General features: G+C 39.0%; 1 protein-coding gene across 1 annotated transcript in view; it reads left to right on the forward strand.

Moving 5' to 3' along the window:
- LOC140147511 (uncharacterized) overlaps positions 1-20,380 on the forward strand; it is a 130,165-nt gene that overhangs the window by 23,798 nt on the left and 85,987 nt on the right. Inside the window, exons 2-15 of the mRNA XM_072169293.1 lie at positions 7,255-7,451; positions 7,892-8,062; positions 9,688-9,848; positions 10,006-10,078; positions 10,241-10,317; positions 13,533-13,690; positions 13,960-13,992; positions 14,200-14,309; positions 14,816-15,044; positions 15,878-16,029; positions 16,553-16,756; positions 17,405-17,578; positions 18,904-19,145; positions 20,170-20,341. Of these exons, the coding sequence (XP_072025394.1) occupies positions 7,256-7,451; positions 7,892-8,062; positions 9,688-9,848; positions 10,006-10,078; positions 10,241-10,317; positions 13,533-13,690; positions 13,960-13,992; positions 14,200-14,309; positions 14,816-15,044; positions 15,878-16,029; positions 16,553-16,756; positions 17,405-17,578; positions 18,904-19,145; positions 20,170-20,341 (2,152 nt within the window). The 5' untranslated portion in view covers position 7,255. The remainder of the gene's footprint in view (positions 1-7,254; positions 7,452-7,891; positions 8,063-9,687; positions 9,849-10,005; positions 10,079-10,240; positions 10,318-13,532; positions 13,691-13,959; positions 13,993-14,199; positions 14,310-14,815; positions 15,045-15,877; positions 16,030-16,552; positions 16,757-17,404; positions 17,579-18,903; positions 19,146-20,169; positions 20,342-20,380) is intronic.

Here is a 20,380-nt window from a genome sequence, read left to right on the forward strand (position 1 = left end):
CCCAGGGGTCATCTGAGGTCAAATTAGTAAAAACTGTTTTCCGCCTATTTTCTCGGAGACTAGGGGTCGACGTTCCTCAAACTTGGTGGGTGGGTGCATCTGGACCTCAGACAGAACAAGTTTGTTTTCGGTTAGTGGGCCAAGATCACCGGAGGTCATCCAGGGGTCATCTGAGGTCAAATTAGTAAAAACTGTCGTATGGGCATGAAACTTGGTGGGTACAGTCAACTTTTAGAGTCAAATTTTTGGACGGTCATTTTGGGGTCATCCGGGGTCACCCAGGGGTCATCTGAGGTCAAATTAGTAAAAAATGTCGTCTGGGCATGAAACTTGGTGGGTACAGTTAACTTTTAGAGTAAAATTTTTGGACGGTCATTTTGGGGTCATCCAAGGTCAAATTACTAAAAACTGTCGTATGGGCATGAAACGTGGTGGGTACAGTCAACATTTAGAGCCAAATTTTTGAAGGTCATTTCGAGGTTACAAGGGGTCATCCGAGGTCAAATTAGTAAAAACTGTCCTATGGGCATAAAACTTGGTGGGTGGGTGCAGCTTGGTATGAGGAAGAACAAGTTTATATTGGTTAGTGGGTCAAGGTCACCCAAGGTCATCCAGGGGTCAAATTAGTAAAAACTGTTTTTCTCTGAGACTGGGGGTCGCACGTTCCTCAAACTTGACGGGTGGGTGTGTCTTGACCCGGGACAGAACAAGTTTGTATTGGTTAGTGGGTCAAGGTCACCAGAGGTCATCTAGGGGTCAAATTAGTAAAAACTGTCATATGGGCATGAAACTTGGTGGGTAGGTGCATCTTGACCTAAGACAGAACAAGTTTGTATTGTCACCCAGGGGTCATCTGAGGTCAAATTAGTAAAAACTGTTTTCCGCCTATTTTTCCGGAGACTAGGGGTCGCACGTTCCTCAAACTTGGTTGGTGTGTGCATCTGGACCTCAGACAGAACAAGTTTGTTTCAGTTAGTGGGCCAAGATCACCCGAGGTCATCCAGGGGTCATCTGAGGTCAAATTAGTAAAAACTATCGTATGGGCATGAAACTTGGTGGGTCACAGTCAACTTTTATTGTCAAATTTTTGAAAGGTCATTTTGGAGTCATCCGGGGTCACCCAGGGGTCATCTGAGGTCAAATTAGTAAAAATGTCGTATGCGGATGAAAATTGGTGGGTACAGTCACCTTTTAGAGTCAAATTTTGGAAGGTCATTTTGGGGTCATCGAAGGTCAAATTACTAAAAACTGTCATATGGGCATGAAACGTGGTGGGCACAGTCAACATTTTGAGCCAAATTTTGGAAGGTCATTTCGAGGTCACAAGGGGTCATCTGAGGTCAAATTAGTAAAGGCGAGTACAGTCACCATCAGCCAGGTAATCGCGACAGCCGAGAACCGCCAAATACGGGTAACCGCCTAGTCTATATAATAATACTGGTAGTCTGTGACTCTGTGCCTCTGTCTGTGCCTCTGTCTGTGCCTCTGTCTGTCTGTCTGTCCGCCTATTTTCTCGGAGACTAGGGGTCGCACGTTCCTCAAACTTGGTGGGTGGGTGCAGCTTGACCCCATACAGAACAAGTTTGTATTTGTTAGTGGGTCAAGGTCACCCAAGGTCATCCAGGGGTCAAATTAGTAAAAACTGTTTTTCTCAGAGACTGGGGGTCGCACATTCCTCAAACTTGACGGGTGGGTGCGTCTTGACCCAGGACAGAACAAGTTTGTATTGGTTAGTGGGTCAAGGTCACCAGAGGTCATCTAGGGGTCAAATTAGTAAAACTGTCATATGGGCATGCAACTTGGTGGGTAGGTGCATCTTGACTTAAGACGGAACAAGTTTGTATTGGTTAGTGGGTCAAGGTCACCCAGGGGTCATCTGAGGTCAAATTAGTAAAAACTGTCGTATGGGCATGAAACTTGGTGGGTACAGTCAACATTTAGAGTCAAATTTTTGGACGGTCATTTTGGGGTCATCCGGGGTCACCTGATGTCAAAATAGTAAAAAATGTTGTATGGGCATGAAACTTGCTGGGTACTCTCAACTTTTAGAGTCAAATTTTTGGACGGTCATTTTGGGGTCATCCAAGGTCAAATTACTAAAAACTGTTGTATGGGCATGAAACGTGGTGGGTATAGTCAACATTTAGAGCCAAATTTTGGAAGGTCATTTCGAGGTCACAAGGGGTCATCTGAGGTCAAATTAGTAAAAATGTCCTATGCGCATAAAACTTGGTGGGTACAGTCACCATCAGCCAGGTAATCGCGACAGCCGAGAACCGCCAAATACGGGTAACCGCCTAGTAATATAATATTATTGGATGGCTTTATTTCGGGTTGTATGAGAATATACTGCACTTGCCATGAATGATATTCAACTTGCTGTACCGGCTTGTTGAATATCATTCATGGCGCGTGCAGTATATTCTAATACAACCAAATAAAGCCATCCAATATTACCCTCAATCTTTATTAGCAGATAGGCGAGATCTGCTTGTTTTCTGTTGACAAGGGGCAGTCTTCAGTGAACGACTCTTTTCAGAGTCATCAGTAGACAAGGGGCGGTCTACATGTCTCATTTTTAGGTACTTTGTCCTGAAGAAGTCAGAGCTACTCCTGACGAAAGCTTGACAGTTCTAAACTTGTCCGACTGCGAACCCGCTAAAAACCCACTAATTGAATTCCCGTCGTAAAAGCCTATCCCACAATTTATCCCACAATTCAATATTATCCCCTTCGTACATAGAGTGGGCAGTCTTCAGTGAACGACTCTTTTCAGAGTCATCAGTAGACAAGGGCGGTCTACATGTCTCATTTTTAGGTACTTTGTCCTGAAGAAGTCAGAGCTACTCCTGACGAAAGCTTGACAGTTCTAAACTTGTCCGACGGCGAACCCGCTAAAAACCCACTAATTGAATTCCCGTCGTAAAAGCCTATCCCACAATTTATCCCACAATTCAATATTATCCCCTTCGTACATAGAGTGTACAATTGTACACATGGACTTCTATTGATCCCTGTATACCAAGGGAAGCCTATTACTGCAAACAAACACCATGTGCACAATTGTGTATTCAAACACAATTGTGCACATGTGCACATGGTGCATATATGCTATCCTCCAGTGTAGAGCGCCCTCGCCTAACTGATTGTCACTTTTCATAATCTAAGAGGGCATCAGCCACTACAGCACTTTTGGCAAAACCACTCTGTTGGCCTATTATTACAGAGGTAGTTAGGAGTAACTGGTCGGTGATGTGCCTGAAAATGGATCGTGTTGGGTGGAGTAACAAAATTAAGTCTCAGAAATCAAGTTTATTAAGTGTGATGTCTTTCTCGGTCTCTCCAAAGACAAGAACTATTTATTAGCATTTCATACCAAATTAATGACAGTTAAGAGCCTACAGATACGGACGTATGAAGACAACAGAAAAAAGAAACAAAGGGTTAAAGTTTGTTGCTTCCACCAAGTTTTACTGCCATTAGTTAGTCATAATGTGTACAATTGTATCCAAAAAATCATTGTAAACGTTGTCACTTAAGTCACAATGTGTACAATTGTACATATGCCCTAATTTGCATTTAATTGATGAGGTAATTTTTTTTAAAATTTTTCACAAATTACTATCCAAAATAATTATAATAAGCATAAAAAATATTTTTTTGATCGAGCCATCTTCTTTCGTGTCCGAAGGGGATAAATAAATGCTAGGCGCCTAGGCGGTTACCCATATTTGGCGGTTCTCGGCTGGGCGCCATTACCTGGCTGATGGTGACGTACCCACCAAGTTTCGTGCCCATATGACAGTTTTAACTAATTTGACCTCAGATGACCCCTGGTGACCCCAAAATGACCTTCCAAAAATTTGGCTCTAAATGTGGACTGTTCCTGACAAGTTTCATGCCCATGACAGTTTTTACTAATTTGACCTCAGATGACCCGTGGGTGACCTAAGATGACCCCTAAATGACCTTCCAAAATTTTGGCTCCAAACGTTGTCTGTACCCACAAAGTTTCATGCCCATACGCAGTTTTTAGTAATTTGACCTCAGATGACCCCTGGGAGGGGGCACCGGGGTCAGAGGACTTAGCAAACATAAACTTCTTCTTGCCAGGACAGAACTACACCCACCCACCAAGTTTGGGCCCCCATACGACCTACGACGGCTTCACACGGCAGTTTTTAGTAATTTGACCTCAGATGACCCCTGGGAGGGGTCGGGGTCAGATGACTTAACGAACATAAACTTCTTCTTGCCAGAACAGAACTACCTGGCTGATGGTGACGTACCCACCAAGTTTCATGCCCATGACAGTTTTTACTAATTTGACCTCAGATGATCCCAGGGTGACCTCAGATGACCTCAAAATGACCTTCCTAAATGTTGACTGTACTTACCAAGTTTCATGCCCATATGACAGTTTTTAGTAATTTGACTTTGGATGACCCCTGGGAGGGGGCACCGGGGTCAGAGGACTTACGAACATAAACTTCTTCTTGCCAGGACAGAACTACACCCACCCACCAAGTTTGGAAACCCATACAATTATATGCCTCAGAAGCCCAATTTTTACCCTCTGATATGGCTGAAACCCAGGAGCTTCGGCCCACCGGGGGATTGCACCTGGGCCCCACCGGGGCACTTAAGCGGGCCCCTAGACCCCCCGCCGTGAGGGGCGACACTATGGTCGCTCCGTTCGCCAACTTAAACCAAAACAGATTTTTTTTTTAGGACCACAATCAGGCCCGAGTCACAGACAAACAGAGAATAGCGCATTATTATATAGATTTGTCACTAAACTCTACTGCATGGACGCGACGGTCTACATATTATGTACAGACATTCGCCTCGGGCCAGTTCTACAAAGAAATTTATTAAGTTTAGAAAAAAGGAAACAATAACATGACATGTCTTTGACAGCCTGCCCTTGAATTTGAAACTGAGTTCCCTGTTACATATAATTTAGCCAAGTGATGAGATTTAGTCAGGAGCCGGGGCCAGGAGACTCTTTCATATTAACATATTCATTCATTATTATTTTTTTTATATTTTAAAACACACATTTAATCTTGTTTATTTATTGTACATTTGTTTGTTCAATGTAAAAAACGGCTGTTCTGTGCGAAGCAAGAGATATTTAATGAGCCCTGAGTGAAGGGACCAGGTTCAATCAAAATGCCTAAAATCCCAAACCCATAGCACCCTGTACTATTGGTACAAGGGGTATCAGGGTGGGTTAAGGAGGTCAGGAAGACTCAGGATGGGTCAAGTGGTGTCATTGGTTGGTGGTGTCAGCATGGGTCAAGGGGCGTTGGGTGGGTCAAGGATTGTATGGGGGCCAATGATTGTCAGGGTGGGTCAAGTAGTGTCAGAGTGGGTCAAGTGGTGTCATTTTGGGTCATATGGTATCATGGAGGGTCAAATGGTGTTATGGAGGGTCAAAGGTTGTCAGGTGTGTCAAGTGGTGTCAGGGTAAGTTTTGTGGGTCAAGTGGTGTCATTTTGGGTCAGATGGTGTCATGGAGGGTCAAAAGGTGTCGGAATAGGTAAAGGAGTGTCAGGTTGGGTCAAGTGGTGGCATGTTCGGACAGGATGGGGCAATGGGTGTCAGGGTGGGTTGCTAGTGTCAGGATGGGTTAAGGTAGAGTCCAAAGTTTACCGTTTTCTAAAATCCATTTTCCGTGTTGTAATCCGTGTTGTAAAATTTGTAAATCTGTGTCATGAATAAAGCTTAAAATGTATAAACAATGATATTAATGTCACAATAAAGTGTTCAATACGGGGTTCAATATCGTGATCAATATGCTCTGATTGGAATATTCTCACGATAATAGGCCGACTATTACGATGTTTGAAGGGATATAGGGGGTTCATGCCTTGGTTCATCCCTATTAACATTTATTTCTCTTATCTTTTAACAATTTTTGTCACATCATACAAAAATGCCATTTTCCGTGTTGCACCTCCGATTCCGTGATTTTCTTCCGTTTTCCGTAAAACGGAAAACTTCGGACTCTAGGTTAAGGTGGGTCAAGGGGTGGCAGGGTAGGTCAGGTCAAGTGGGGTCAAGGTGAGTTGAGTAGTGTCATGTTGGTGCAAGTGGTTACCACCATGTCAGGGTGGATCAAGGGGGGCAGGAGGGGTTCAGGGTGGGCCAAGTGGTTCAAAGGATGTCACATGGGTCAGGATATGTAAGGAGAGCTTAATTATTAACAAGTGTCTAAGTGGGTCATGTGGTCTCAGGATAGGTCAATTATGTGGTGCAAGGGTTGTCAGGGTGGGTCAAGGAGTGTCAGGGTTCAGGATGAGTGAAGGGTTGTCACTGTCAGTAGGTCAACGGGTGTCATGCATGATTTGGTGGGTCAAGGCTTGTGGGTAGAGGGATGTTGGTGGGTCAAGGGGTGTTACTGCTAGGGTTGGGTCAAATAATGTTAGGTGGTGTCAGTGTTGGTCAAGGGGTCTCATGGTGGGTCAAGGGTTGTCAGGTTAGGTCAAGTGGTGTCATGTTGGGTTGAGTGGTGTCAGGATGGGTTAATGGGGTGTAAGGATGGGTTAAGGAGTGTCAGGGCATAGACCCTTAAGTGGGGTCAGGGTTGGTCATATCATGTCAGGGTGAGTCAAATCGTAAAACCGGGCAAGACTATACTGTATGTGGTTCATGAATTGATTGTTTCCCCTTTTCTATTTGTTTTGCCTGATAGGCAAGAGACTATATTTTTATATGTGATGTGATCAAGCAAAATCGGTCACAACTCGGAAATATTTATTTTGAGATATAGCGCAACAAAGAAAATATTTCCTTTTGTTTCCTATTGTTTTTGAAATACTTGAATTGCTCATATCTTTGGAATTGGTTGTTCAATTTCAATGGGGTTTTCTGCCAAATCCAGCTTTGTAAATGTTATAAAGCTTATAATCCTATAAGAAAATTCCGAGTTCCGACTGATTTTGCTTGATCGCGTCACATAACTTTTCAGTATGGCGTTCTGGTACACCAGAACGAAATTACAACACATTGTCTATGGAGCAGTGTAATACACATAATCATGCATAACTCGCATAAGCGCAAAATCGGAATCAACTGAAATTTTGGAAATAAGCTTTTTCGTGGATATCTACTAAAAAATGTCATAAAAAGAGGATGCTAGGATCACGAAATCCTCCTTTAATATGCACATTTACTTTTTGACTGATTTGTATGTGTTTCAAAAGTGGCATTTTGAGCTTATGATGGTATACATTTTTGGTTTTGCAGGATGGACCCTGATCTTGACAATCAAAGTGTAGATAGTTGTGGTGATATTTTAGCAGCTGATGTGAAAGCCAACGCTCTAGACCTAACCATGGAAACAGGTGAAGAGCAGAAGAGTGAGGATGCTACTGGGGTTGTGCTGGATGAGGGAACTTGTGTGTTGGTGCTCCCTGTTAACCAACCAGGGGATGCTACAACAGGTAAATTAGTAGTTGTGGCATAAATACACATGAATTTGAAGAGAATTAGGTATTGTGTAACAACAGTGACAGCACCAGGAGCGTGGGTGGGTGTGTTAGGAGAGGCAAAAATCTGACAATTTATCTACAATTTGGCAATTTTTGCCTAGTGGAATGTTCACACAGTAATTTTTGTTTTGAATTGAAGAGTGAGGGAAGCCTACATGTAATTACATTTTAAGGAAAATGTTCCCATGCCTGTGCACACTTTATGGTGCATAGAGATTTTACCACACTCCATGACCTGTCAAGTCTTTCGACATGCTTGAAGTGTGAATGTACCATTGTAAGAATGTATTAGATTTGTAGTCAGTGAGAAATATAAAAAAATGCAGGGATTTAAAAAGTCATGGCAAATTGTGGTTTATTTAATAATATAGATGAATCATTACTCCTCACAGGTAATATGGGCAGTATGGGCATCAAATGTGAGGGGGAAGGTGGTCATCTGATTGGAACATTGCAAGATGGTACTCCTGTCAGCATTGCAGGAGCTCTGAATGATGTCACCACAGGAAGCATTGGTAGTATCGTAGCAGGAACCAGCTCTATGCCAACCATTCATTCTGTAGGTAAGTATGATGGTACATTGAAAACCTTTAGACCATTCCTATAAATTTGCATTTTTATGTCGTTGATGGGGCGAACATCACCTGATTATACCCTTGTAATCATGTGATATCTTTTTGTCCTTGATTTCATTATTTTATAATCATGCGATAAACTTTGTGGCCTCTCTTTCGTTATGTTCAATGGCAGAAAAGTATATGAATGGTCTATAGGTACTACATGTATGGTGCTCTGACTGATGTATGATGTACGTAACCACAGGGAACATTGAAGGAGTTCTGAGTATAGTAGCAGGAACCAGCTCTTATGACCCTTTGTATAGTCATTTCCAAATTAGATTCTACTTGCTAAGTGCATGTTGTTTCTTTTGTACACCTTTCATATGCATTTTCATAAATGGATGCAGGATGGTGGATACATACATGTAAATACCAACCATTCTGTGTGAGTGTGAAGGGATATTGCTAAATTGTACCAGGTAGCATTTTTACTTTTTGTAAATTTTTATTATTACCTTTATTGCGCAAAGAGCCAAAAATGATGATGCGTAGTGCAAAAGGAACACCCCAAACAGACACAAAGACCCCAGACTGGGGCTTCTTATTTGCAAAACAAAAATGTATTCAAGTGCAAAAACATTGATCATGAAAAATTGAATACCTGAGTGGAAGAAGGGCCCAACTCCAATTTTTTACAAAAATGAGTTAGACCCAGCATTTTATTGCCAACAGACTGTTCTTCCTTGTGTGCGAAAGATGAGCCAAAATCCACTCTCTAAATAGTTTTCCACGTAAACTTAATCATGGTTTTCATGGAAGAAAGGCCCAACTCCATGGAGTTGGGCCCTTCTTCCACAAATATTGGGTTAAAGAGAAATTTTGCTCATCCATGAAATCTGCCTTTCACTACAATAAACTTTCTTGTTAACATATTACATGCTTCAATTTGTGTAATTAATGGATAATTACCAAATTTCCGTAGCTATTTATAACACATCTGCTTACGGAACTAGTACTTGCAGTATATTAGTGGAAGAAGGGCCCAACTCCAGCTCGTATTAAGACCTGTACCGTTGCCATGGAAACATCTTTTATAATTTCGAATGTATGTAATATTGTATGTTCATGTATTAAAGGTCCCTGAAGATGAAAAAACATTCTGCCTATAAAACTTTTCCAAATATAAAGTTTTTTCTCAATATCTCGAAAACAGTTTTGATGGAGTTGGGCCCTTCTTCCACTCAGGTATTCAATTGTAAGATACAAATTGAAAATATACATTTCAAAATTCACAACATTATTGCAACAAGTGGTAGGAACAGGAAAACAGATTGCCATTATGAGCCTCTGACTGATGCCAACACAGGAAGTCAAGTAATAGTATAGTAGCAGGAACCAACGCTATACCAACCATTCATTCTGAATGTGAGAATGGTATTCCAAAAATACCCAGGTAGCATTATGGTGATGTAAGCATAGAGTGTATTACAGTAGCTCTGACTAATGGAGTTGTTCCATATTCTCTGGTTTAATAGTTTTGTTGTGGCAACAAAAACTTATACTTGAAACTAAAGTTAGACTTGCCATTTGAATATGCTGATAACCTGATGCATTTGTGTTTTTGTTAGGAGATGACACAATTGAGCAACAGTTGGCAGCAGCTAAAGCTGTTGCTAAGCTGCATGCATCACTGGCATCATTGACTGGTGTAGAAGGAGGAGGAAGGGAAGTAGAACAATCTGTAGGAGAAACTTCACATGAAACTTACATGATGGAGTCTACATCTAAGGTAAGTTTGCTTTCATACAATAGACGATCAGAGAATAACAGTGATACAAATGAACTCAATCTGTTAGCCATAGTCTTTTGTATTGATATATAATGTGAGTGGTATGTGTTGACAAATCATTAATCTACTGACACCATCTTCCATTGTTTTATTATAGAGTGGCAATTTTGACCCAGTGACTCAATCTTGGTTTACAAGCAAACACACCAAGGACAACCTCTCTGAACAAGGTATGATTTGTTCCCTTATTGCTGTAACTATATAACATTTTCACCATTGCTCTCAATTCAATTGTATATAATTCCCTTGCATTTTTGATCTTGATACAATTTTAAAATAAAACCTATTGGTATGATATTTTACTGAGCTGATTTATGTTTTTTGTGTGCCAGGTCATAAATGGAAGCAAGGAATGTGGTCAAAGGAAGAAGTAGACATCCTAGAGTCAAACATTGAAGAATATCTCAAAGTAAGTTAACATGTAAATGACAGATCAAAGTTTCAGCTAGGGTATAATATAACATCATTATTGATTGATTGATTGATTGATTTTATTTGGTTCCATAATACAAAATACATAAAAATATTATATTGCACAGTTTAAAATACATTACATAAATATAACACTTGACAAAATAAGAAATTAAAAAATATACAATGTGAAGATAAAAATACACTAGGAACCGGGATAACCCATAAAGCCAATGTTTCAGGCTTATTTCCAATGGGGTCCTTGAAAGAAAGATTTTGGCAAAAAAGGCAAGAGTATAAACAAAAGAAGAAAGAAAGCACACAATGGACAACAGACCCCACTGGAAATTAGCCATTACTGAAAAGTTTCCTGATTGCACTCTTGAAATGATTAAGATTGGGGATATTTTTGATGTCATTTGGAAGCATGTTCCAATCCCGAATTGCACTGTAATAAAAAGTAGTGCCAGCTGAACTTTTGATTTTAGGCACATGGAAATTAAAAAGCCGCCTTCTAGTATTATAGTTGTGAATTTCTGAGGTTTTGGTTAAAAACTGGCACAGGTAGGGGGCACTTGACCCATAATAAATTTTGTGCACATGACATAATTTTAAAAATTTTACTCGACACTCTACATTTAAAAAATTCAGACTGTTAAGTTCGGTTTGACCAATATGTGACCGGGGTTCTAGATGTAAAATATAGCGCACCATTTTATTTTGAGTGATTTGAAGTTTGTTTTTAAGCCGTTGACTGAGACCGGAATACCATGAAGAAGATGAATAATCAAAGTGGCATTGAATTAAAGCCGAACACAGAATTTTGCGACAGTTTTGGTTGAGACAGCTGCCATTGCGATACATAAATTTCATCCTGGAATTTGCCTTTTGAATAATATTGTTTGCAATTGCTTCCCCAGACACAGATTGGTCAATGTTAATACCCAGATATTTCACAGACTCCTGGCCTTTGATAATCTGGCCAGGGCATTCAACAGAAAAATTTTCAACATTTTTATTTTCCTTTTGGATCCGAAGATAATACTTTCAGTCTTGCCGAGATGTAAAGACAATTTGTTGTCTACCAGCCAATTGCTGCAAGACTCAAGAACTTGGCCTAATTTTTGTGATATGACACTAGGATCTGTATGAGAAAATAGGATTGTACTGTCGTCTGCATACAACATCAATTTACAGTCTGGGTCTATACTAATGATCATATCATTAATGTAACATAAAAATAAGAGTGGCCCCAGTATGCTACCCTGGGGCACACCACATGAAATATTAAGGGATTTAGAATTAGCATTGTTAATTTGAACTATTTGCTGCCTATTTGAGAGATATGAATGAAACCATTCAACGGATTCAACTCCCATTGCATTTAATTTCTCACATAAGATTTGATGGTTGACCGTGTCAAAAGCTTTTTGGAGATCAATCATGATCATGCCTGTATATAAACCACGGGAAGATTGAGTTTTGATATGGTCCATCAAATGAATGAGACAAGAATCTGTTGAAAATTTGCTTCTGAAACCCGATTGGTGTTCATACAAAATGTTATTTGATGTCAAAAAATCTTCCAATTGAACATAAATTGATTTTTCAAGAATTTTTGATATTGCACTCAAAACACTTACTGGTTAATTACTTACATCAGTATTTTTGTTCTTTTTGTAAAGAGGAGTAACTTTAGCCAATTTTAGCTCGGTAGGGACAGTACTGGTCATAATCGATAAATTAACAATGTGGGTTATAGGAACTTTCAAAACTGAGGCACCATCCCTTAAAAACCTTGATGGAATGTTATCAAGCCCAGTGCTCTTATTTGGGTTGAGATTGAGCAGCTCCTTTTCAATAAACTCTTCACCAACACACCTCAAGCCGACAGATTTGTCACAATAAAAATTCTGAAAAACTGCAGAGGTGGTAGTGTACAGATTCTTTGGAGAAGGCAGTTTCTCAACTAATGTGGAAGCAACACTGGTGAAGAATTCATTAAAAGAATTGGCTACTAGACCTGCCAGCATGCCTCCATATTCTTGAACACACTGACATTTACAGGCCTGTTGGCATGCAGCGCTTGGTAGACATGTTTTCAATGTTTAGCTTTTTCAATTTCATCCACAAAATGTGTTATAGTAACTCAATACCTACATCATTGCTAATATGTTCCTGCAAAACACAAGCTTTCCATGTATACGTTGTTGTTGAAATCTCACTGCATTTTGTTCTTGTTTTTTGTAAAAAGCAATTAAATCAGGAGCACTTTCTGTCCAGTTATATTCTAATTAGAGACTTGTCGACGGAGGGATGTTAGAGGTCAAATTAATGAGCACTTGGTGGCGTGTTTACAAATTATCACAGACAAGAAAGTACACAGGATATTCAGCTGATCATTTGATTGTGTGTGTGGGGGTGTAACAAATCATGCACATGCCATGAATTTTCAGTTCTATGGTGTCTATGAACATTTACATAAAATATGTTAAGACTTGTGCTTTGAAAAACACGCAGTAAACAGGAGCAAAAATCTGGCAACATTTTTTTTTTTTTTTTGCTGTACAAATGAATACCGATCCTAATTTTGGAAATCCCAGATTTTTTTTTCAACATTTTTGACATCCTGAAAAGTTTTTCTTACAGTTTCTACACACTTCTAATCTGTTTTAAAAACATGAATGAAGTGGTATACAGTGGAGAAATATCCCAAATCACAACTATTTGGGCTATAAAAGCTAATTAAAGGCATACAGTCATGTTTTGGATATAACCTTTAAAAAAAAATTAGATAATCCCAACCGACCAACCCAATTCTGAAAAAGTTGTGGAGGACAAGCGAACTATCTTTTTTTTTTTTTTTGGCCTAGTTTGCCTGATATGAGTGTCTGCAGTATATATATCGGAATAACATTAGTGTAAGATATGTAAGTGGTTTAGAGAAAGACGAGTTGCAAGTTGTTGGCTAGCTGTAAATAGGCATGTGTGCATAGAAAAAGCATATTTGCAAAAAAGACCTAAATATGGCACTCAGTATCCAATAATATCATAATGATAAATGAAGATACTGAATACAGTTACTGGAACTAAATTGAATGCAAGACTATACATTACAATGCCAAAATTAAACTAATATACTAAAGTGTCTTCTTTTTTTTAAATATCATAGAGTACTAATTTATATACTTTATGTTCATTGTATCCTTTTAGTTACATAGTATAGCTGATGCAAATGAAGTGATATTTGAGATGAATAAAGAAGAGAGGAAAGACTTCTATCGTTTTATTGCTAAAGACCTGCAGAGGCCATTGTTTGCAGTGTACCGTAGGGTGATTAGAATGTATGACCAGAAGAACCATGTGGGAAAGTAAGTTACTAGGTCACTTGTATTACATGAATTTTCATTTGTGTCACATGAAGTGTAACACCAAATTTTACAGACAGAATATGCTTTGAAAGGTGTTTAATTTATATCATGTATGTGTATCCACTTAAATCATTTGTTATCGATTTGTGGCATATTTCATTCTAAATATGGGCCCCCATATTTTCCTGTAGTTGTGAACTTAAAGAGAGGTTCATATCAGTAGAATGTGTTGCTTGATTATACATAACTTTTTCTTTGCTTATTTTCAGGTATTCTAAAGAGGACATAGAAAAATTAAAACAGTAAGTACAACTGTATATTTTGACCTCCTTTAAATTGAAAAAAAAATGTCCATTTAGTGCTACCATGGCAACTATAATATTATGAAAGTGATTACCAGTAAAGTAGCTGTGTTTGCTGTTAGAAAATTACCAACTTCAAGAATAGGTATTCTCTGTCTAGGAGCAAATTGTAACAGTTATGATATATGTTACCATTTTTGCACTTAGGTTGCGTGAAAAACATGGCAATGATTGGGCTCTGATTGGCACTGAGATGGGACGCAGTGCCTCTTCTGTTAAGGATAAATTCAGACTGCTGAAGGAACGCTGTCATCAAGGCAAGTCATTTGTTGACAAATATATTATGTTGGATTTGCTTTGTACAATCAAGTTTATAAGGCTTCATGTCATTAAAATTTGCAATCTGCATTTCAGATTTGTTTTCTTTATGTAAACAGATGCATGTTGGTTTTATGTGTGTTTATACAAAAAAAAAAGTACCAATCTTTAAATAAAGAATGGGATATTTTCAAGACATTCTGTAGCTTGTTACAGTTTGAAAATGAAACATCTTGTAATCACTTAGCCAGGCTGACAGAACAGTATGTTACTATGCTCTAGAGAAAAGGATGTAGAGAAAATAATGACCATGAAGATTAAGCATGTATCAATTGTGTCATGTTTTGAATATTGGATCATGCTATTATTTCCCATTTGTACTATGCCTTAATTTCAATTGCATGGGAAAATACACTCAAAAATGTAATTTTTCTTTTTCTTTTTTCTAGTCACAAATTATTATTTAGTTTTCTTTTTGCCTATCAATACTTCAAATCTACCACAGGCAAATGGGACCAAGACGAAGAAAATATTCTTGCAACTGCTGTGTACGATCTCTCCAATGCAGAGCCTGGTGAGAGTATTACTACCGGTATCTCCTGGGCTCAGGTGGCTGAAAGAGTGGGTACCAGAACAGAGAAACAGTGTCGGGCAAAGTGGCTCAATTATCTCAATTGGAAAGAACAGGGAGGTTCTGAGTGGAGCAAAGAGGATGATAATAAGCTTATTGAAAGGTCAGAATACAATCTTTGTTATTGTGTTACTATTATTGATTTATAATTAATGCAGAATGTATAGTTGTAGCTCAAATCCTGATGGATATCGTTTGATTGCATATGAATATATCAATTGAATAACTTATGCTGAGAACATATATACCTGTTTTGTCACAATAGAAACATGATCTAAATACACAATACTATATACTGGGAAATTTTTGCAAGGTTTTTATTTTCATGCTTTTTGCAGTTAAACATAGAGCCATAAGACGTAGAAAACGGGATTTTATGTAGTTGGAATAAGTGAAATAATTGATAAAAGTGAAGAAAATATGAAGAAAAAAAAAATCAAAAAATGTTTGTTTGTTGTTGTTTTCAATAAAAGAAATAAAAGGTTTAAAAAATGTGGTAAACTTTGTAATATATCTTTATTAAACTGCTTGTAAAACGGATAAAACATGGTAAATTGGACAAAGTATGGACAGACACAAAAAAAATTCACAGAAAGTGACATATTGACAAAACGGAATTTCAGAAGTAGAACACGGAAAATGATGGCTTTAAGTTAAACTTTTTTTTTTGCTTTTAGTTAAACTTAACCCATAGGCTTCCATATATAACTGTTTCAAATCAATAGTAAAAGAAACCACAAAATTGTTCAGAACAATTAAAATTGTTAAAATATTAACACTGTTAATAACCCATTATTGATGGCATGTGCTGTGGGTTGTCACAATTTCTTGTATCATTGATCATTGATGGTGATTTTCTTAACAAAGTGATGTAGCAAGCTACTACATGATACTCTGGTTAACTTTGGTGATGTATATGATATGATTTCCTTACAGAATAGAAGCATCTGAAGTAGAAGAAGAACGTTTATTAAACTGGGAGGAGTTGGCTAAGGACTGGTCTAGTGTGAGGTCACCACAATGGCTCAGATCGAAATGGTGGAATCTCAAACGTAATGTCATCGGCAATGAAAGCTTAAGCTTGCAAGGTCAGTGTTTTGTAAAAGAATATAATTGTTTTGTACATGATACGTGGAGTATAAAACAATTGAATAAGTGCAAGTATGCTTGTTCAAGTTCCCCACTTTCTCACTATATTATTATGTGGCCCTACTTAAGCTTGCTTCATCAGTTCACAGTTAGCTAAGAGTAATTTGTAGGCAACCATGATATGTGAAGCCATCAAGGTTTGTAGGTCTTCTTTAATGCAAACTTTCTATTTTGATGAAGTTCCCCATTGCAGATATCAAATTTTATTCAAATCAAAATCCAAACAAATTTAACATAAGCAGGTCAGACTTGTAGTGTGAGTACTTTTTTGTACGAATGAGTACTTGGGTTGTTAGTATGAATACTTGGCAATGAGTACCAGTTAATGTACATGTGTATACACATATACTTCATTCCCAAACCACTATCCACAGGATTGGGCAATACCTGTTTTCATATGAATGTTATAAATGATATTTCACAGTAAGTTGTGTATTATAAACACATTTGATCTCCTTGCAGCTACCCTAGAGTGTTTAAAGACATTTCCAAAGAGACCACATATAAGGACACTGAGACAACATCATCAGCCACAGAGAATCAAGTTAGCCAGGGTAGAGTTGCCAGCATTGGCTGATGTGAGAGGTGCTACAGCTACTCTTACTGTCAGAGTACCAATCCAGATTGAACAGTCAGGTAGGTTTCACATCAGCCACAGAAAATCAAGTTAGCCAGGGTAGAATTGCCTGCATTGGCTGATGTGAGAGGTGCTACAGCTACTCTTACTGTCAGAGTACCAATCCAAATTGAACAGTCAGGTAGGTTTCACATCAGCCACAGAGAATCAAGTTAGCCAGGGTAGAGTTGCCTGCATTGGCTGATGTGAGAGGTGCTACAGCTACTCTTACTGTCAGAGTACCAATCCAGATTGAACAGTCAGGTAGGTTTCACATCAGCCACAGAGAAATAAGTTAGCGAGGGTAGAGTTGCTTGCATTGGCTGATGTGAGAGGTGCTACAGCTACTCTTACTGTCAGAGTACCAATCCAGATTGAACAGTCAGGTAGGTTTCACATCAGCCACAGAGAATCAAGTTAGCTAGGGTAGAATTGCCTGCATTGGCTGATGTGAGAGGTGCTACAGCTACTCTTACTGTCAGAGTACCAATCCAGATTGAACAGTCAGGTAGGTTTCACATCAGCCACAGAGAAATAAGTTAGCGAGGTAGAGTTGCTTGCATTGGCTGATGTGAGAGGTGCTACAGCTACTCTTACTGTCAGAGTACCAATCCAGATTGAACAGTCAGGTAGGTTTCACATCAGCCACAGAGAATCAAGTTAGCTAGGGTAGAATTGCCTGCATTGGCTGATGTGAGAGGTGCTACAGCTACTCTTACTGTCAGAGTACCAATCCAGATTGAACAGTCAGGTAGGTTTCACATCAGCCACAGAGAATCAAGTTAGCCAGGGTAGAGTTGCCTGCATTGCTGATGTGAGAGGTGCTACAGCTACTCTTACTGTTAGAGTACCAATCCAGATTGAACAGTCAGGTAGGTTTCACATCAGCCACAGAGCATCAAGTTAGCCAGGGTAGAGTTGCCTGCATTGGCTGATGTGAGAGGTGCTACAGCTACTCTTTCTGTCAGAGTACCAATCCAGATTGAACAGTCAGGTAGGTTTTTCAGCCACAGAGAATCAAGTTAGCCAGGGTAGAGTTGCCAGCATTGGCTGATGTGAGAGGTGCTACAGCTACTCTTACTGTCCGAGTACCAATCCAGATTGAACAGTCAGGTAGGTTTCACATCGGCCACAGAGAATCAAGTTAGCCAGGGTAGAGTTGCCTGCATTGGCTGATGTGAGAGGTGCTACAGCTACTCTTACTGTCAGAGTACCAATCCAGATTGAACAGTCAGGTAGGTTTCACATCGGCCACAGAGAATCAAGTTAGCCAGGGTAGAATTGCCTGCATTGGCTGATGTGAGAGGTGCTACAGCTACTCTTACTGTCAGAGTACCAATCCAGATTGAACAGTCAGGTAGGTTTCACATCAGCCACAGAGAATCAAGTTAGCCAGGGTAGAGTTGCCAGCATTGGCTGATGTGAGAGGTGCTACAGCTACTCTTACTGTCCGAGTACCAATCCAGATTGAACAGTCAGGTAGGTTTCACATCAGCCACAGAGAATCAAGTTAGCCAGGGTAGAGTTGCCAGCATTGGCTGATGTGAGAGGTGCTACAGCTACTCTTGCTGTCCGAGTACCAATCCAGATTGAACAGTCAGGTAGGTTTTTCAGCCAAAGAGAATCAAGTTAGCCAGGGACAGGGTAGCGTTGCCTGCAGTGGCTGACATGAGAGGTGCTACAGCTACTCTTACTGTCAGAGTTGAACAGTCAGGAAAGTTTTGGTCAGCCACCAACTCAAGGATTGTCCACCTGTATTATCCACTGTAGCAAACTGTAAATGGCCTTCAGACAGTATATTTGGGCCTTATTTTGACACAAATAATACTGTTTTGACGTAGATATTGAATCCATTACCAGCCTACGCTATATGCGATAAGAATTCAGGCCTAATTTAAAATGCTAAATTGTTCAAGTTATAATTGTCTTTTTTTTGGATTTAGGCACCTGTCCCGAACACAAAACTTCTAGTTATGCCACTCCCTACAGGCATGGATATTATCAGCATGTAGATTACATTGAACCATCCAATCAGAAGTGGTTTACTAATCATGCTTGCTTCATTGAGGCATCAGAACAATAATTGTGGTATTTCATTGAATTGTCCAAGTATTAAATCAAAACAGTTACAAATATTAAGTAATGTTCTTTATAAGAAAAATTTCAATATTTTATGAAATTTTTTCACAACATTCAGGCTCTTCAGCAACTGTTACACTGGATGGCAGTGATGCTGATCAAGTTTCTGCAAGTAATATGGACAACATCCAAGAGTTGGAAATCTTCCAAACCTCTGGAGGATCACCAAACACCTACTTCATCGCTACACCTTTACAAAAAAATTTGAGTACAACCCAGTCAGTATCCAACTCACTCCTTGCTAATAGCAGAGCTGGTACATCTAGTTCATCAAATCAACTGATTTTTTCTGCAATGCGGGTAAGTGCAGCACAGACTATATCAATTGAGCCCAATGCTTTTGTTTGCAGTGAGCAAACACATATATCAGATTTTGTAAAGCAACTCTGTCATTTGCTTTGAAAAATCAAATTTCACTTGCTGTTTGAATTTATAGCATTTGCCATGCAAAACCAGTAATATTATGCACAGCAGTTAGATTACACACCCTTCTCATTATTTGACAGTGTCTAAATTACTGCAGCATGTTTGATGCGGGTAACTATTTCACAATGACCTTTTTCAAATGCACATCATTTTGTGTCATAGCTTGTAAGCATGGCTAAAGGTATGCATTGATGAGCATGATGCTATTACAGCATCTCTATATTATGCTACTGGTTAAAAAATGTGCATCGGCCCGAATGTTGTAACACTGGGATTTTTGATTAAATTGATTGTACCATTTTTATGCCTGTGTAAGCAACAACATGAATATGATATCAATTACATGCAGGTTAATGTGTAAGCCAATCAGAATCACAAGATCTACGACTAAATAAAGTACTATATATATTCTGAACTCATCCTCTCCTTGTGCGGAACTTAGAGTGTATTATCAGGACCATGGTGGGTTAGGCTAAATATCCACTTATACAGTAACTTGTAATGAGCATAATCCTGTATACCTATATTTGACCAAAATTTAACATAATTTTTGGCCAATTTAGAGAAACAAAATTCATGCAACTTTTCCTCAGCCAATTCATTTTGGGAGCAGGTTAGCATGACTTTGCAACTTTCAAGTTTTCCCCTAACATTACACAGCACATATATACCAATAATGTGTTTACCCAAAACACATTTTCAGTTAACATTGAACTTAATTCTAATGTAGAGACCAATATGGAGGTACACATAAATAACTCAAGGTCTTGTATCACATGCCTCATTTGTCTAGACTTGGACCCTTCTCATTGTAAGTGAAGGTTATGTCACCTGTTACCAGTATTAATCCATATCCTGATTTCATTATTTACCAATGTCATTCTTATATATCTGTCAGGCTGAACCCATACAGAGCAATGACAATGTCACAGTTCAATTAAACCAATCTCAACATGGGTACAGTATTATTACGAGTAAGTCACAGCCATCATCAACATGCAGTTCCAGTCATCTGGATCATAGCAACATAGCGCCACCTATAACTACAGCAGATCTTTCAACTGATACCAGTAAGTATGTCTTGCTGAGTGAATAAATATTGCCCTGTA

Source organism: Amphiura filiformis, chromosome 3 (genome assembly GCF_039555335.1).
Source record: "Amphiura filiformis chromosome 3, Afil_fr2py, whole genome shotgun sequence".
In the NCBI taxonomy this organism is placed as follows: domain Eukaryota; kingdom Metazoa; phylum Echinodermata; class Ophiuroidea; order Amphilepidida; family Amphiuridae; genus Amphiura; species Amphiura filiformis.